Source organism: Triticum dicoccoides, chromosome 3A (genome assembly GCF_002162155.2).
Source record: "Triticum dicoccoides isolate Atlit2015 ecotype Zavitan chromosome 3A, WEW_v2.0, whole genome shotgun sequence".
NCBI lineage: Eukaryota > Viridiplantae > Streptophyta > Magnoliopsida > Poales > Poaceae > Triticum > Triticum dicoccoides.
Window position 1 is genome coordinate 368,688,925 of NC_041384.1, and position 17,286 is coordinate 368,706,210.

At 44.2% G+C, this 17,286-nt stretch overlaps 1 protein-coding gene across 1 annotated transcript; it reads left to right on the forward strand.

The window, feature by feature from the left end:
- The first annotated feature begins 10,869 nt into the window (after window positions 1-10,869).
- LOC119268210 (vacuolar-processing enzyme-like) lies at window positions 10,870-16,176 on the forward strand. The gene is made up of 9 exons (XM_037549787.1): window positions 10,870-11,146; window positions 11,832-11,996; window positions 12,359-12,515; window positions 12,713-12,798; window positions 12,889-13,088; window positions 14,027-14,075; window positions 14,155-14,367; window positions 14,522-14,728; window positions 15,687-16,176. Exons 1-9 carry the CDS (start codon window positions 10,925-10,927, stop codon window positions 15,867-15,869), a joined length of 1,482 nt encoding a protein of 493 aa, XP_037405684.1. The 5' UTR covers window positions 10,870-10,924; the 3' UTR covers window positions 15,870-16,176.
- Window positions 16,177-17,286: the final 1,110 nt, after the last annotated feature.

A 17,286-nucleotide genomic window follows, 5' to 3' on the forward strand; every position in this document is an offset into this window, starting at 1 on the left:
ATTATTCTCCTTAAATGAATAACCGTATTGCGATAGACATAATCCAATCATGTCTATGCTCAACGCAAACACCAATCTCGATGGTAGAGGGAGCGTGCGATGTTTGATCACATCAAGCTTGGAAAAACTTCCAACACATATTGCCAGCTCACCTTTAGCTAGTCTCCGTTTACTCCGTAGCTTTTATTTCGAGTTACTAACATTTAGCAACCGAACCGGTATCTAATACCCTGGTGCTACTAGGAGTACTAGTAAAGTACACATTAACATAATACATCCAATATACTTCTATCGACCTTGCCAGCCTTCTTATCTACCAAGTATCTAGGGTAATTCTACTCCAGTGGCTGTTCCCTTTATTACAGAAGCACTTAGTCTCGGGTTTGGGTTCAACCTTGGGTTTCTTCACTAGAGCAGCAGCTGATTTGCCGTTTCATGAAGCATCCCTTTTTGCCCTTGCCCTTCTTGAAACTAGTGGTTTCACCAACCATCAACAATTGATGCTCCTTCTTGATCTCTACTTTTGTGGTGTCAAACATCACGAATATCTCAAGGATCATCATATATGTCCCTGATATATTATAGTTCATCATGAAGCTCAAGCAGCTTGGTGGTAATGACTTCGGAGAACCATCACTATTTCATCTGGAAGATCAACTCCCACTCGATTCAAGGATTGTTGTACTCAGACAATCTGAGCACAAGTTCAACAATTAAGCTTTTCTCCCTTAGTTTGCAGGCTAAGAAAATCGTCGGAGGTCTTATACCTCTTGACGTGGGCATGAGCCTGAAATCCCAATTTCAGCCCTCGAAACATCTCATATGTTTCGCGACGTTTCAAAACGTCTTCGGTGCCTCAACTCTAAGCCGTTTAACTGAACTATCACGTAGTTATCAAAATGTGTATGTCAGATGTTCGCAACATCCATAGACAATGTTCGAGGTTTAGCACACTGAGCGGTGCATTAAGGACATAAGCCTTCTATGAAGCAATGAGGACAAACCTTAGTTTACGGACCTAGTCCGCATAATTGCTACTATCAACTTTCAACTAAAATTTCTCTAGGAACATATCTAAACAGTAGAACTAAAGCGCGATCTACGACATAATTTGCAAAGACCTTTTGACTATGTTCAGGATAATTAAGTTCATCTTGTGAACTCCCACTCAGATAGACATCCCTCTAGTCATCTAAGTGATTACATGATCCAAGTCAACTAGGCCGTGTCCGATCATCACGTGAGACGGACTAGTCATCATCGGTGAACATCTTCATGTTGATCGTATCTACCATACGACTCATGCTCGACCTTTCGGTCTCTTGTGTTCCGAGGCCATGTCTGTACATGCTAGACTCGTCAAGTCAACCTAAGTGTTTCGCGTGTGTTCCGAGGCCATGTCTGTACATGCTAGGCTCGTCAACACCCGTTGAATTGAACGTAAGAATCTATCACACCCGATCATCACCTGGTGCTTCGAAACAATGAACTGTTGCAACGGTGCACAGTTAGGGGGAACACTTTCTTGAAATTATTATGAGGGATCATCTTATTTACTACCGTCGTTTTAAGTAAACAAGATGCAAAAACATGATAAACATCACATGCAATCAAATAGTGACATGATATGGCCAATATCATATTGCTCCTTTTGATCTCCATCTTCGGGGCTCCATGATCATTATCGTCACCGGCATGACACCATGATCTCCATCATCATGATCTCCATCATCGTGTCTTCATGAAGTTGTCTCGCCAACTAGTACTTCTACTACTACAGCTAACGGTTAGCAATAAAGTAAAGTAATTACATGACGTTTATGTTGACACGCAGGTCATAAATAAATTAAGACAACTCCTATGGCTCCTGCCGGTTGTCATACTCATCGACATGCAAGTCGTGATTCCTATTACAAGAACATGATCAATCTCATACATCACATATATCATTCATCACATCCTTTTGGCCATATCACATCACATAGCATACCCTGCAAAAACAAGTTAGACGTCCTCTAATTATTGTTTGCATGTTTTACGTGGCTGCTATGGGTTTCTAGCAAGAACCTTTCTTACCTACGCAAAAACCACAACGTGATATGCCAATTGATATTTACCCTTCATAAGGACCCTTTTCATCGAATCCGATCCGACTAAAGTGGGAGAGACAGACACCCGCTAGCCACCTTATGCAACTAGTGCATGTCAGTCGGTGGAACCAGTCTCACATAAGAGTACGTGTAAGGTCGGTCCGGGCCGCTTCATCCCACAATGCCACCGAATCAAGATTGGACTAGTAACGGTAAGCATATTGAACAAAATCAACGCCCACAACTACTTTGTGTTCTACTCGTGCATAGAAACTACGCATAGACCTAGCTCATGATGCCACTTTTGGGGAACGTAGCATAAATTCAAAATTTTCCTACGTGTCACCAAGATCTATCTATGGAGTCATCTAGCAACGAGGGAGGAGTGGATCTACATACCCTTGTAGATCGCGCGCGGAAGCGTTCAAGAGAACGGGGTTGATGGAGTCGTACTCGTCGTGATCCAAATCACCGATGATCCTAGCGCCGAACGGACGGCACCTCCGCGTTCAACACACGTACGGAGCAGCGACGTCTCCTCCTTCTTGATCCAGCAAGGGGGGAGGAGAGGTTGATGGAGATCCAGCAGCACGACCGCGTGGTGGTGGAAGTAGCGGGATTCCAACAGGGCTTCGCCAAGCGCTGCAGGAGGAGGGAGATGTGTCATGGGAGGGAGAGGGAGGCGCCAGGGCTTAGGTGTTGCTGCCATCCCTTCCCCTCACTATATATAGGGCCAAGGGATAGGGGGGAGGCGCAGCCTTGGCCCTTCCTCCAAGGAAGGGTGCGGCCAGGGGAGAAGTCCCTCCTCCCCAAGGCACCTCGGAGGTGCCTTCCCCCTTTAGGACTCTTCCTTTCCTTTGACTCTTGGCACATGGGCCTCTTGGGGCTGGTGCCCTTGGCCCATATAGGCCAAGGCACACACCTCTACAGCCCATGTGGCCCCCCCGGGCAGGTGGGCCCACCCGGTGGACCCCCGGGACCCTTCCGGTGGTCCCGGTACAATACCGGTGACCCCGAAACTTGTCCCGATGGCCGAAATAGCACTTCCTATATATAATTCTTTACCTCCGGACCATTTCGGAACTCCTCGTGACGTCCGCGATCTCATCCGGGACTCCGAACATCTTTCGGGTTACCGCATACTAATATCTCTATAACCCTAGCGTAACCGAACCTTAAGTGTGTAGACCCTACGGGTTCGGGAGACATGCAGACATGACCGAGATTACTCTCCGGTCAATAACCAACAGCGGGATCTGGATACCCATGTTGGCTCCCACATGCTCCACGATGATCTCATCGGATGAACCACGATGTCAAGGACTTAATCAATCCTGTATACAATTCCCTTTGTCTATCGGTACGATACTTGCCCGAGATTCGATCGTCGGTATCCCGATACCTTGTTCAATCTCGTTACCGGCAAGTCTCTTTACTCGTTCCGTAACACATCATCCCGTGATAAACTCGTTGATCACATTGTGCACATTATGATGATGTCCTACCGAGTGGGCCCAGAGATACCTCTCCGCTTACACGGAGTGACAAATCCCAGTCTTGATTCGTGCCAACCCAACAGACACTTTCGGAGATACCTGTAGTGTACCTTTATAGCCACCCAGTTACGTTGTGACGTTTGGCACACCCAAAGTATTCCTACGGTATCCGGGAGTTGCACAATCTCATGGTCTAAGGAAATGATACTTGACATTGGAAAAGCTTTAGCATACGAACTACATGATCTTGTGCTAGGCTTAGGATTGGGTCTTGTCCATCACATCATTCTCCTAATGATGTGATCCCGTTATCAACGACATCCAATGTCCATGGTCAGGAAACCGTAACCATCTATTGATCAACGAGCTAGTCAACTAGAGGCTTACTAGGGACATGGTGTTGTCTATGTATCCACACATGTATCTGAGTTTCCTATCAATACAATTCTAGCATGAATAATAAATGATTATCATGAACAAGGAAATATAATAATAACTAATTTATTATTGCCTCTAGGGCATATTTCCAACACTTGATGCATCGTTGAACTTGGCGTCCGAGGAATCCCGCGTAGTCGTACACGAGTCATAGTCGAACTTGACGGTTTCGTTACACGGTTCTTCGGAGACGGTAGTTGTTCTCGGTTCGTAGTCGAACTTGACGGATCTGAGGGCTCCGGCCATCGGGGTACTTGGCGCAACACGTGGTAGTCGTGGAAGTAGTGGTACTTAGGCGTTTCGGTCAGCACTCGTTCGGGCATCCTTGGTCTTGTCGGTGGGGTACGTGGCGCTTGCGGTCCAACTTCGAGGTCATAGCCGTGTAGTCGAACTTGATGAAAACGGGTCTCGCTGGGGACTTGGCGCATCCATCGGGAACTAGGTGGTACTTGGCATGGAGGTAGCCGACCAGGGTTGTCATGTAGTCGTACTTCGTCATGGTCATCGGGATCTTGGCAGGTTCCAGTGCAGCAGGGGAACGGAGGGAGACGAGGCCAGCTGGTCGTGCACGTGAAGGGAAAAGTCGGGCCCAGGCAAACCACGGCCTCGACGAGGCGCTCGCGACAGAGGCATGCAGCAAGTGAAGCGCACGGAGGCAGACAGAGCTGCGGCTTGCTCGCCGGCAATGGCTAGAGACGGAGGTCGCCGACGCAGGGCTCGACCGGAGTCAACCGCGCGGTCATCACTAGCCTACGCGACGGGTCAGCGAGGCAGGGGCATTGGCGATGCAGAGGACTTAGCGCAACGACGAGGAGGTAGTGGAGGCGGGGCATGGCGCTGAACCTGTGGCCTGGTTGCTGCAGGTTCGGTCGCCGGTGGCGGCGGCTTGTCGAGGTGGCCAGGTGGCGGCGACGGGCGGCGCCGGGAAGAGCAGCAGGGTGTGGAAGGAGGAGTAGCAGAGGAAGGGGGTGCACGGAGGGCGTCGTGCTCGCCGGCATGAGGTGCGCGCAGACGAGGAAGAGCCAGGGAGGAGAAGGGGCGCGTCGGGGCGAGGAGCTCCTGGTCGCAGCGGCGCGGCGCCGGAGCATGGGCTCGCCGGCCGGAGCGACACGCGGCCATGGAGGATAGGGAGGACGCGGCGGGACGGCGGCCAAGCGACGAGGAGGAGGCAAAGGGGCCTCGCTGGAGGACGAGGATCGAGGAGAGGGGCTTCGGGCATGGGTGATCGAGAGGGAGGAGGGGCTCGAGCGCACAGGGAAAGGAGAATGAGAGGAGGGAGGCGGCGCTGCGTGGATCGAGAGGAGGCGGGGTCGAGCGCGAAGCGGTCCTCTCCTGGCGGCGCTGGAGGGAGGACCGAGGGAGAGAAGCGGGGATCGAGAGAAAGGCCCCCTGGCGCTAGGTTACGGAGGAGGTGGGCCGGTCTAATGGGCTGCGGGGGAAGATGGGCCGGCCTGGCTGACTGCTCTCTCTCTCGTCTAAAACTATTGCATTAACAGGAAAAAAACAAAGAAAGAAAGGAGAGAGAAGAAAAAGGAAGGAGGTGTTAGGGGAAGAAGTTGGACATGCGGATAATTCTCCCGAACTCACAAAAATATGAGGAATTTGACAAAAATGTACTGGCGATTTTTAGAGGAAATAAAATCCACACGCGTTGGATTTAACTCGGCAAGTTCGAATTTCGAAACCCATTCAAATGAACTCCAAATGGGTTGAAATTATAGGAGGTGACCCTACACAATATATGTGATTTATGGGCAGATTTGGAACATTTATGGGTAAAGTAAAATTGCCACTCAATTTTACTAAAAAGGCCCCAAGGGAAGAAGGGGAAGTTGAGAAGGATAAAAGGAAATTTGAAGAACGGTGCATATGTGTTTGTGATTGATTCCAAGCCAATGGAATGGTTTAATATAGCTCCCTAACTATCAGGAGGGTATGTTATAAAGAGAACGCACCATGTGAATTCCCTCGATTTAAATGGATCAAAGATCCATTCCATTTATTTATTTGAGTTGCAAAGATTAATGACATGATGGCATGATGACATGATGCAATGCACATGATGCAAAGATGGACGCAACATACAAAACAAATCACCCGACGAAACTCGGAAAAACATGGAAGGCATCTGAACCTCCGGTCTTGGGGCGTCACAACACTCCACCACTACAAGAGGATCTCGTCCCGAGATTTAGGATGGCACCAGAGAGAAACGGAAGAGGAAGAGAAGAGGTAAAACTAAGTTGCTTCTTTGACAAATGAGTGAAACCAAAAAACCTTGCGATGTTGAACAAATTGAAAGAAGAACACAATAGAGTTGAACAAAATTGAGGGAACTCTGGTAGAAAAGAGAAACAAGGAACACCATGTGAACCTTGGAGGTTGCAAATCTATGAATGCCGAGCACAATGGACAAGAAGGAATTGAAACCACTCTGGTTGAAACGAGATAAACAAGGAACAAGGAAGAACAAATTCGAACAACACTCCAGTTGAAAAGAGATACAAGACTAGATAAGATGAAAAGAACTTGAGCAGAGGACACAACACTCCGTTTAAATGGATAAGCAAGAAAATAACATGATCATGGCAAAACGAGATGATGGGACGAAGAGAGCAATATCCCAATGCCTCTGGAACGAACGAAGAATAGAATGAAAAGAACGGCGATGAGAGAACCAACATCTCTCACAGCTGATCTTGAGAGAGCACTCTTATGAAGGGTTGAACGGAGTTGTTGGAAATCAACAACAAAAGATATGATTTCCAATGGTCTTAAGGAAAGCATACCCAAATTATGAGGTGGAGACCAGCCACTAACGGAATCAATCAATTGGATTGACAAGGAGACTAGAAATTTATTTCACCGGGAGGATAAATGAAGAACTTGGCTCATTTATAAGCACCATAAATAGCAACAATCCTTAGGGAAGGCCTTAGGTGGAACATGACACAAGATAACTCCAACGAAGAGATTGGTGGATTTAAAATATCTCATTCTTGACAACATGTGAATCATGAAACACGAACTCAAATTGTCAAGAATGACATAACACCACCTCAAAAGATAAGATAGGAAGAACTGTACTTAGAAATGCAAGATGAAGAGTGTTTGAACTCCTCAAAACAATACATGTGTTGAACACCATGTTTATTTTAGAGTATAGCTTGGCGGATTACAACTTCGAGAAAAATCTTGAAGAACAATTGAAGAATGAAAAGAACCCTGACGAAGCACCATGTAGAGCCTCCATGAAGAACTCCAGTAAAAAATGATGATAAAAAGAAAGAGATGTTGAAAACACAAGGTGAAGCCTTGCAATGATTTAGATGGGTCTTCGTGATGATGAGAGCTTGGAACTCCGAGAAAAGAAATTATGAAACGATTGAAATCGAGAATTTACTCATCGTGAACAAACTTCGGAAGAATGAATCAATCACCTGGATGAAGCAAGAATAAGAATTATGTTATGCGTATCCTTCACCAATTTAAATTGATGACAAGCAACGGATTTTGCATAGTACTTATTCTCGTAGAAAAGATTAAGAAAGATATAGCGTAAACTCGAAACCCATTCAAATGAACTCCAAATGGGTTGAAATTATAGGAGGTGACCCTACACAATATATGTGATTTATGGGCAGATTTGGAACATTTATGGGTAAAGTAAAATTGCCACTCAATTTTACTAAAAAGGCCCCAAGGGAAGAAGGGGAAGTTGAGAAGGATAAAAGGAAATTTGAAGAACGGTGCATATGTGTGTGTGGTTGTTTCCAAGCCAATGGAATGGTTTAATATAGCTCCCTAACTATCGGGAGGGTATGTTATAAAGAGAACGCACCATGTGAATTCCCTCGATTTAGATGGATCAAAGATCCATGCCATTTATTTATTTGAGTTGCAAAGATTGATGGCATGATGACATGATGCAATGCACATGATGCAAGATGGATGCAACAGACATAACAAATCACCCGAGAAACTCGGGAAAACATGGAAGGCATCTGAAGCTCCGGTCTTGGGGCGTCACAGCATCCCTCGTATTTGGCTCGGTGAAAACGCTCGATTTTAGCATTCCTCAAGAGCCAAGCCAACAGGACAAAACAAAAATAAAACATGTATCCATCTGGTCTAGTTGAGGTTGATGCTGCTAACCAAACATGTATCAGCCTTTTTTGAAGGGAATTATGTTGATACTCGGTTTCCAGGAGAGATGGGTAAATTTTATTATGAAATGTGTCTCTACTGTTGAGTATAGGGTACGAATTAATGATGTAGAAACTGAAAGTTTCAAGCCTACAAGAGGCTTAAGACAAGGTGATCCATTATCTCCCTACCTTTTCCTATTATGCACGGAGGGCCTTACTGCTCTCTTGACGCATGCGGAGGAGATTGGAAATATTCAGGAGTCAAGGTCTGCAGAGAGGCCCCTACTATCACAAATCTCCTTTTTGCGGATGACTCATTGATCCTCATAAAAGCTAATCAACAAAATGCAGAGACACTTAAATCAATTTTGAACTTATATTGTGCTCCGTCTAGACAAATGGTGAGCGTTGAAAAATCTAGCATATTTGTTAGCCCAAATACGAGTGGGGACATTAGGGAACAAATTTGCTCAATTTTGAATATCATGATCGAAGCTCTCAATGATAAGTATCTGGGCCTGCCTGTGCATGTGGGATTAGATAAGACTGATTGTTTTCAATATCTGATTGATCGCATTATTACGAGAGTTAGCGGATGGAAAGAAAAACTCTTATCCACTGGAGGCAAGGAAGTTCTTCTCTAGTATGTTGTTCAAGATATCCTAACTTATGCTATGTCAGTCTTTAAAATTCCTAAAAAAATTGTAAAGGAATAACTGACAAGATGTCGCATTTTTGGTGGGGTGATGATGACAACCAGAGAAGGATGCATTGGATGGCGTGGTGGAAAATGTGTCTCCCGAAAAGCCAAGGCAGAATGGGCTTTTGTGATATTCATTGTTTTAATTTGGCGATGTTGGCTAAACAAGCTTGGCGTCTCCTTGAGAACCCAGATTCCTTGTGTGCCACCATTTTGCAAGCTAAGTATTTCCCTGATGGAGATATATTGAACGCAAAGTTAAAAAATGGATCATCTTTCACATGGCAAAGTATTATGGCGGGGGTTAATACCTTAAAACATGGCTATATTTGGCGAGTTGGAAATGGTTAGAAAATTGGTATTTGGGAAGATGCTTGGGTCCCTAACTGTGCTAACAGAAAAGTCATCACTCCAAAGGGGCAACATTTGTTATCAAAAGTGTCGGATTTCATTGACCCCTCTTCGAACAGGTGGGATGAGGATCTCATCAAACATACCTTGTGGCCCGTTGATTCACAGCGGGTCCTTGCTATCCCTCTGCCTCAGTTTGATATGTCAGATTTTGTTGCTTGGAGTCATACTAAGAGTGGGATTTTTTCTGTTCGATCTGCATATTTTGTTGAGTGGGGTTATCAACATGCAAGGAAACTTCGTCGTACTAATGGAATGGGTCGAACAAACTTTAATCCAATTTGGTGTAAGATTTGAAAGTTGTCCAAGGAAGGTGAATTTTTTTCTTTGCGGACGCTGCATGGTACTCTTCCATGTCGTGTTACGCTTGCTAATAGACACATGAAAGTTTCATCTTTATGTCCTTTTGTGCTTTTAGTTTAGAATACACAAAACATTTGTTGTTTCAATGCCAGAAGGCAAGAGGTATGGAGAGGCTTGGCTTAGACGGGATCATTGCTCAAGCTTTGTGAGTTGATCGTGCTGGAGAGGCGGTCTTCGGTTTTTTGTTGCACATGCCTGACCAAGATTTATCTATTATGGGTCCGAGAATATTTGGGAGATGATTGCCATTACGTCTTGGTATTTGTGGTGGGAAAGACATAAATTAGTGCACAAGGAGAGAATTCAAGATGCAAATCAGATTTCAATGGGGATACAAGCTCTTACGGCTAATTGTGTTGTTGCTTCCAGTCCAAGGGCTTCTATGAAAAGAGGGGGTTGGATTCGTCCCCCGATGAGTTTTGTGAAACTTAATGTTGATGCTTCTTTTGATCATGATTTTCTTAAAAATACGGCTGGAGTTGTCCTGAGGAACGACAAAAGGAATTTTATTGCAGGGATACTTGGAAAATTGATCATTGCGTCGATGCTCTAATAGCGGAAGCTTGAGCTCTCGGATTCGGTCTTTCACTAGCGCAACGTGCGGGTTGCAATCGTCTTGTTATTAATTCTGATAATTTGGAGGTTATTGAAGCGATGAATAATGGCGGACGGTCAGCAGGAGCGGCGGCGGCAATTTTTGATAATTGTTATTTTTTTTACGTATGATTTTCCTACCACTAGGTTTGAACATTGTAATAGGGAAACCAATAAGGTTGCGTACGAGCTTGCTAGGTTGGCTAGATTTTCTTCTACTGTTGATTGGTTTGAGGAGCCTATGATTGAGATTGTACCATTCCTCACAAACGATATATCTATTATTTTGATTGAATAAAGTCCACATGTTTTCAAAAAAAGAAAACCAAACAGCCCTAGAGTGAATGTATGTGCGTGTTAGAAACGGAAAACTCCACTTACTTACGATCAAGTCTCATTTCAGATGGTGTTTGGTTCTCTAGTCTTAGAACTTTTTCCAGTCCGTAGGACTTTTTGAAAAAAACTCTCAAGGAGGTGCTTCTAAAGACTTTTAGCAACAAAAAGTCTTATTCTATTTGATTTGTTAGAATTTTTTTTTAATCCCAACATAAAAAAGTCCCTCGAACCAAACAACCCTGAATAGCGCTGGCGCATAATAAAAGGAGACGTTGCCCCAGCCCGAATTAAACCCTCCTTCCTCCTCCCCCTCGCTTCTTCACGGAATCCAAACCCCAAACACCAGCCATGGCGATGGCGTCCTTTCGCCCCCTTCCTCTCGCGCTCCTGCTCGCCGCGTGCCTCTCCGCGCTCGTGCTGGCCGTGGCGCACGCGCGGACCCCACGGCTGGAGCCCACCATCCGGCTGCCGTCGCAGCGCGCCGCCGGGCAGGAGAACGATGGCTCCGTCGGGACCAGGTGGGCCGTCCTCATCGCCGGCTCCAACGGCTACTACAACTACCGCCACCAGGTGCGCACGCGCTCTTTGCTCGTTCGCATCTCCGCGATCCTCGATTTTCCGTTCCTGTTTTGTCTTCCTGTCGGTTAATTCCTGGTGTGCATCGCCGAAAGAATAGGTTGAAAAAAAAAAGAGTTCCGTTTGCTCTTACTGCGTGTTCCGGATTTTCCCCTCCTATTTTGTGTGGTTGGTGATTTGTTGAGTAATCCTACCGCAATTGAACTATGATTGGCAAGCCCTGTTAATATGATGATATTGGCGCGGTGCCATATCGCCGTGAGGCAAATACTTGGTTTAAGAACGATTTCGTGTGCATCTCCTTTCGCATATGAACTGGGAAAACAAAATTAAATATCCTACATATGAGATTTCCTGATTTTGGGGGGCTGCGCGTTTGTTGTGGGCTCCACCCACTGATAAGTGTATTATTGTACAACCCTTGTGGTTCCACCCACTAGTAAGTACGGTTCCTGATGCTAGTATTTCGTCTATATATATAAATAGTAAAACGTAATGATGTAATTAACTGCACTGGTCAGCCAAAAAATGATTTTGTTGTTGCCACGTACTGGCAGCCTCTATGAACACGATTTCAGTTATGCCACGTACTGCTACCATAAGGATGAAATTGTGAGGGGTCAGTGACGACAATGAAGTACTGTGTTTGATTTGTGGACCGGAATTTTGCACTTCGCAGGCGGATATCTGCCACGCCTACCAGATCATGAAGAAGGGTGGTCTCAAGGATGAGAACATCATCGTATTCATGTACGATGACATTGCGCACAACCCGGAGAACCCGAGGCCGGGCGTCATCATCAACCACCCCCAGGGTGGAGATGTCTATGCTGGGGTCCCTAAGGTAATCATGCGTCTTCAAGGAAAATTTTCCAGTAATTGTTGATGTAGTAAAAGTCTAAGGTTTGTAGATAGCCTTACTAGGTGCTACAAACTGTTTGATGGTTGCAGAAAAATGTGAATATGATATTCTACAAATTACACGAAGGGAAATTTCAATAGCAGTTTGCACCTCATTGAAAATGATTGAATGTCTAAATTTTTATCAGTCTTTATGTTATTTTCCACTTGGTCGTGGATAAGAAGAATGCCAACTTTCTATGTGATAACATCAACGTCTTAATGGAATGAACCAATTCTAATGGCCATGCATCCCTATCCACAATTTTACATCTGTTCGACTGAATATATCTGTTCCGACTGTAGGACTACACTGGAAAGGAGGTTAATGTCAAGAACTTCTTTGCTGTCCTGCTCGGTAATAAAACCGCGGTGAGTGGTGGGAACGGCAAAGTTGTGGACAGTGGCCCTAATGATCACATTTTTGTGTTTTACAGTGACCATGGGGGTCCTGGGGTCCTTGGTCAGTATTCAGAACCTGCCATTCTTGCGCTTCCTGTCTTTTATTGCCTTCTTTTGAGAATTTTAAATATCTGAAACCAGTCAGAACAGATATTTCGTATACACATATTCAAATCCAGATATGCACAATTAACAAATCCAGATATGCACAATTAACTTATTAGTGTCATGGTTTTTTCATTCTGGTAAAAATTTCAGGGATGCCTACCTATCCATACCTTTACGGTGACGATCTTGTAGATGTCCTGAAGAAAAAGCACGCTGCTGGAACCTACAAAAGCCTGGTACCCCATCGCTCTTTGGTTTATTTTTGCTCTGCATGGTGTGCTGCTTGAAGCAAATGGCCTGAGGTGTATAGTCATCTTATTTTGTAGGTATTTTACCTTGAAGCCTGCGAATCTGGGAGCATCTTTGAGGGACTTCTGCCAAATGACATCGGTGTCTATGCGACCACCGCTTCGAATGCAGAGGAAAGCAGTTGGGGAACGTATTGCCCCGGCGAGTACCCGAGCCCTCCGCCGGAATATGACACTTGCTTGGGCGACCTGTACAGCATTTCTTGGATGGAAGACAGGTACTTTATTCCTTGACTCCTCGTCTCTCCCTCTCTCTGGGTCCTTCTACCATGTTTTCCATTCAGACGCTAAAATCATGTACTGTTAAGGTCAGTTCGAACGCACATGTGGCGCTCATGTCAGTTAGTACTTTCTGCTACCGTACAGGGTGTGTTATTTCAAAATGATTAACCAACTAGTACGGCACTACCTGCTATCTTTCTCTATTTAAGTAAGACGCTGGTGATACACATGTGTTCTCTGAATGAGGGTGATATGCATGTGTTGCTTACTTTTAGGTGCACATGAATGACAAATACTTATGCTGCTGTGTGCATAGCATGTGCTGTGGTTTTTACTGAGCTCTAAGCATGTCCTGACTATGTTGTCTTGTTTGGTCCCTTAACTACACAGAATACATCTGATGTCAGGTCTGCCTGCCCGACTCACAATCAACTCTTTGAGCTTGATCAAACTAAACCCTGCACACATGCAGGCGCACGCGCACACAGACGCACGAGCGCACACGCAAAAGCACACACACGCACAGCCCATGCACTATTGCCGCAGGGTGCAGTTCAGCTGAATACCATGCATTTAACTGGGCCGACTAGAGCTATTTTTCTGCTGGCTGTAAACTGCATCCTGTAGTAACAAGCAGCGATTGCAGGGCAAATCTGATGGCCATGGAGCTTTGGGGCTTCTTTCGCTGTTAATGCTCCATGTAGAAATAGCTGTAGCTGTTGCACACAACCATATTCTTATGAAATTGCAACAGAACATCACCTGTATGTACTCCTATCGGTTGTCATGGTAGTGATTGTTGCAGTTCACCCTTTTATAGATGAACCCCAAGTCAAAATCCTTGGGTCATTTGTTTGAAAAGAACTTGTTTTTCGTTATGGTTCTTAGCCATTTTAGTTGTCCTCAAATAACACTGAACTTTCAATGTTGACAGTGATGTCCACAACCTGAGAACTGAATCTCTCAAGCAGCAGTATAACCTGGTAAGTACTTAAAACTTCAATTTCTTTTAGCTTAAATCTTGGAGCAGTTCTTTCCTAACATAACCTAATGGTTGAGCAGGTCAAGAAGAGAACGGCAGCTCAGGACTCATACAGCTATGGTTCCCATGTGATGCAATACGGTTCTTTGGACCTGAATGCTGAACATTTGTTCTCGTACATTGGGTCAAACCCTGCTAACGAGAACACTACATTTGTTGAAGATAACGCACTGCCATCATTCTCAAGAGCTGTTAATCAGAGGGATGCTGATCTTGTTTATTTCTGGCAGAAGGTTTGTAATTATATCATGAGAAATCTCGTATGTTGATTTTATTGTCATGTGATCTGTTGATCATTGCCATGCTTTACCCAAAACAGTAGCATATGCAAACTCGATAAAAAAGACGGATAAACTAACTGATTAATTTCTTTTGTTCTGCATGTAGTACCGGAAATTGGCCGAGAGCTCCCCTGAGAAAAACGATGCTCGGAAGCAATTGCTTGAAATGATGGGTCATAGATCTCATATTGACAACAGCATCGAGCTGATTGGAAACCTTCTGTTTGGTTCTGCGGGTGGTCCGATGGTTCTAAAGGCTGTTCGCCCAGCTGGTGAGCCTCTTGTTGATGACTGGAGTTGTCTCAAGTCTACGGTAAGGCTCTATTTGACTTTGGTTGGTCATCTATCAGCATCTCTTATCTTATGCTTCTGTTGTGTTTTGCTGTTGCCTATTGATCATATGTTAATTGTTTGGAACTGGGACAAAAGAAATTAGATTTGCTTCCAGTACTATAATAGTAGTATATACTCTTGCAGATAATTTCTTTGTTATTGGTTGGCTGACAAAGAGAATTGTGTTTATCATTTCCCAGCGCTTCACTACAGTTGTCCACAACTTTTAGTGTCTGTTCCAGTTACATGTCCATTAAGAGAATAGGTAGTGTAGTTAATGCATTCTTTGGCACTCCACCCAGACTCTATGCTTTTGAATAGGTCAAGTGGTTGTAGCATGTCATTTTGCCAGAGGAATGCAGTGTCATTTCTCATCAATTCTTCCTTAGATTTAGTGTTCTGTTGGTCTATATACATGGTGGGTTGAGGACAATTATAGCAAAATAAGTGGAGTGGTTGGCTTGGCATATGTAATTAGGTCAGAGTATTACTTATAGGTGAAAAAATAATTTATGAATTTCCAAATTTCTAAAACCAACCAATTTGGTAATCAGCACTAAAAAGGGAGGAGTGAATGTGAAAAGGGGGATCAGCATGCCCCTGCCTATGTTGTGGTTCATATATACTAGTTATCGAGGCATCTGTTACTTTGTACCTGGATGATCTTCTCAACAGCCAAACTGTCTGAGCAATGGTCAGTTGAACTATTTGAGTATTGATATTTTCCGTATTGAAACTTTGGATGCTCTAAGTAACTAGTTTATTTACTTGAACATATTGCCAGCTCCCAACTGTATACATACAGGTGTCATATGGGATATAATGCAGTATTGCAGTTACAGTTTGTAATTTATTTATGTTTTTGAAACTGTTTTTTTTAACTGGTAATTTATTTATGTTGCCCATGCATGACTAATATGTGTCTTCCCTTTCTTCAGGTGCGCACTTTTGAATCACAATGTGGCTCACTGGCGCAGTATGGAATGAAGCACATGCGGTCCTTTGCAAACATCTGCAATGCCGGCATTGTTCCTGAAGCGACGGCAAAGGTTGCTGCTCAGGCATGCACGAGCATCCCAACCAACCCCTGGAGTGCCACACACAAGGGTTTTAGTGCTTAAACCAGAGGTGAAGCAACTTGGTCCCTATCTCAGCTATTGTACCATATACCAAAGTCCCCTTCCTATTCACACAGGGTTAGTAGTGCTTGAACGGACGAACCTTAGATGAATAAATAAGAATTATGGCATTACTTCAGCTATTCCACCACACCAAATTACCTTGGTTGTGTCCAACTTATAGTGTACATATACCCGTAGTAGAAAGGTGATTTCCTGTGATTACTGTACATACTCGTGATAGTTTGTGATCAGATGTGTAGCTCGCAATTCCATATATGAAGAATGCAATCGCTGCTATTTGTACGTCGACTGAGTGATTTCATACTACTATGAGCTGCTATTTTCCCATCCATTTGAAACCCTGCAGGTACTGTTTGATCTTCTTGTTCACATGGAACTACATGGTTCTGACATCCGCATGTATCACATTCTGATTCATGTGTTCTTTGCTGTAACATGCATTCCTTATTTTCTGGTTGTGAAGTAGGGAGTATGACACAGCCAACTATAGCTATTCTTGGAAATAAACATATCTACGTACAAATATTGTTAATGATTGCTGCTATCGCTGTAGGAAGCGGGCTATATTTCACACAGAGAAGAGTGTTGCAGCGACTGTTACACATATGAACATGTTTCTAGGGAAATTTCTTGATAAATCTGGACGCTCGTAAGTGGAGAAGTGTTGACGATGGCATGGCACCTACTTTAAGAGAAGTTTTCACACATATCCTCAGTCGAGGACAACCAACAACCAAATAATCATCTCCCGTGAGGATTTCCCGCCTTTGCCGAACGGAGTTACTGAACAAACCTGAATGTTTCGTGCCATCTAAGAGAATTGTGAGATTTGCTGTAAGCCTATACAAATGCATTAATAAGTACTCCCTCCGTTCCTAAATACTCTTATATTAGTTTACGGAGGAGGAAGTACTTGTCTTTCTAGGCATTTCAATAAATGACTACATACGAAGCAAAATAAGTGAATCTACATTCTAAAATATGTCTACATATATCCGTATGTAATAGTCATTTGAAATGTCTAGAAAGACAAATATTTAAAAACGAGGGAGTAGACTATAGTAATGAAATACAATCAGAACCTTACAAGTACCAACAGACATGCTGCACAGAGAAAAATTTCAGCCTAAACAACAGAGTTGTTGAACCACCACCTCTACCCTGAATGTTTGTCTCATTCGTCAAACAAAGAAGGCCCAAAGGTCACCCAGAGAAAAGAAAAAACCCACACGCCCAGCACACCTTGACAGGTTTACTGTAAGCATGTATAGTCACACTAATCCATTAGTTAGTTGATCGTCAAAGAGAGAATCGAAATCGTCTACCCATTCTCTCCCCGCATTGTTTTCTTTACCAGCGCAAAGCAAGACAGCTCAAAGTTTGTGTAGTTGGGCAT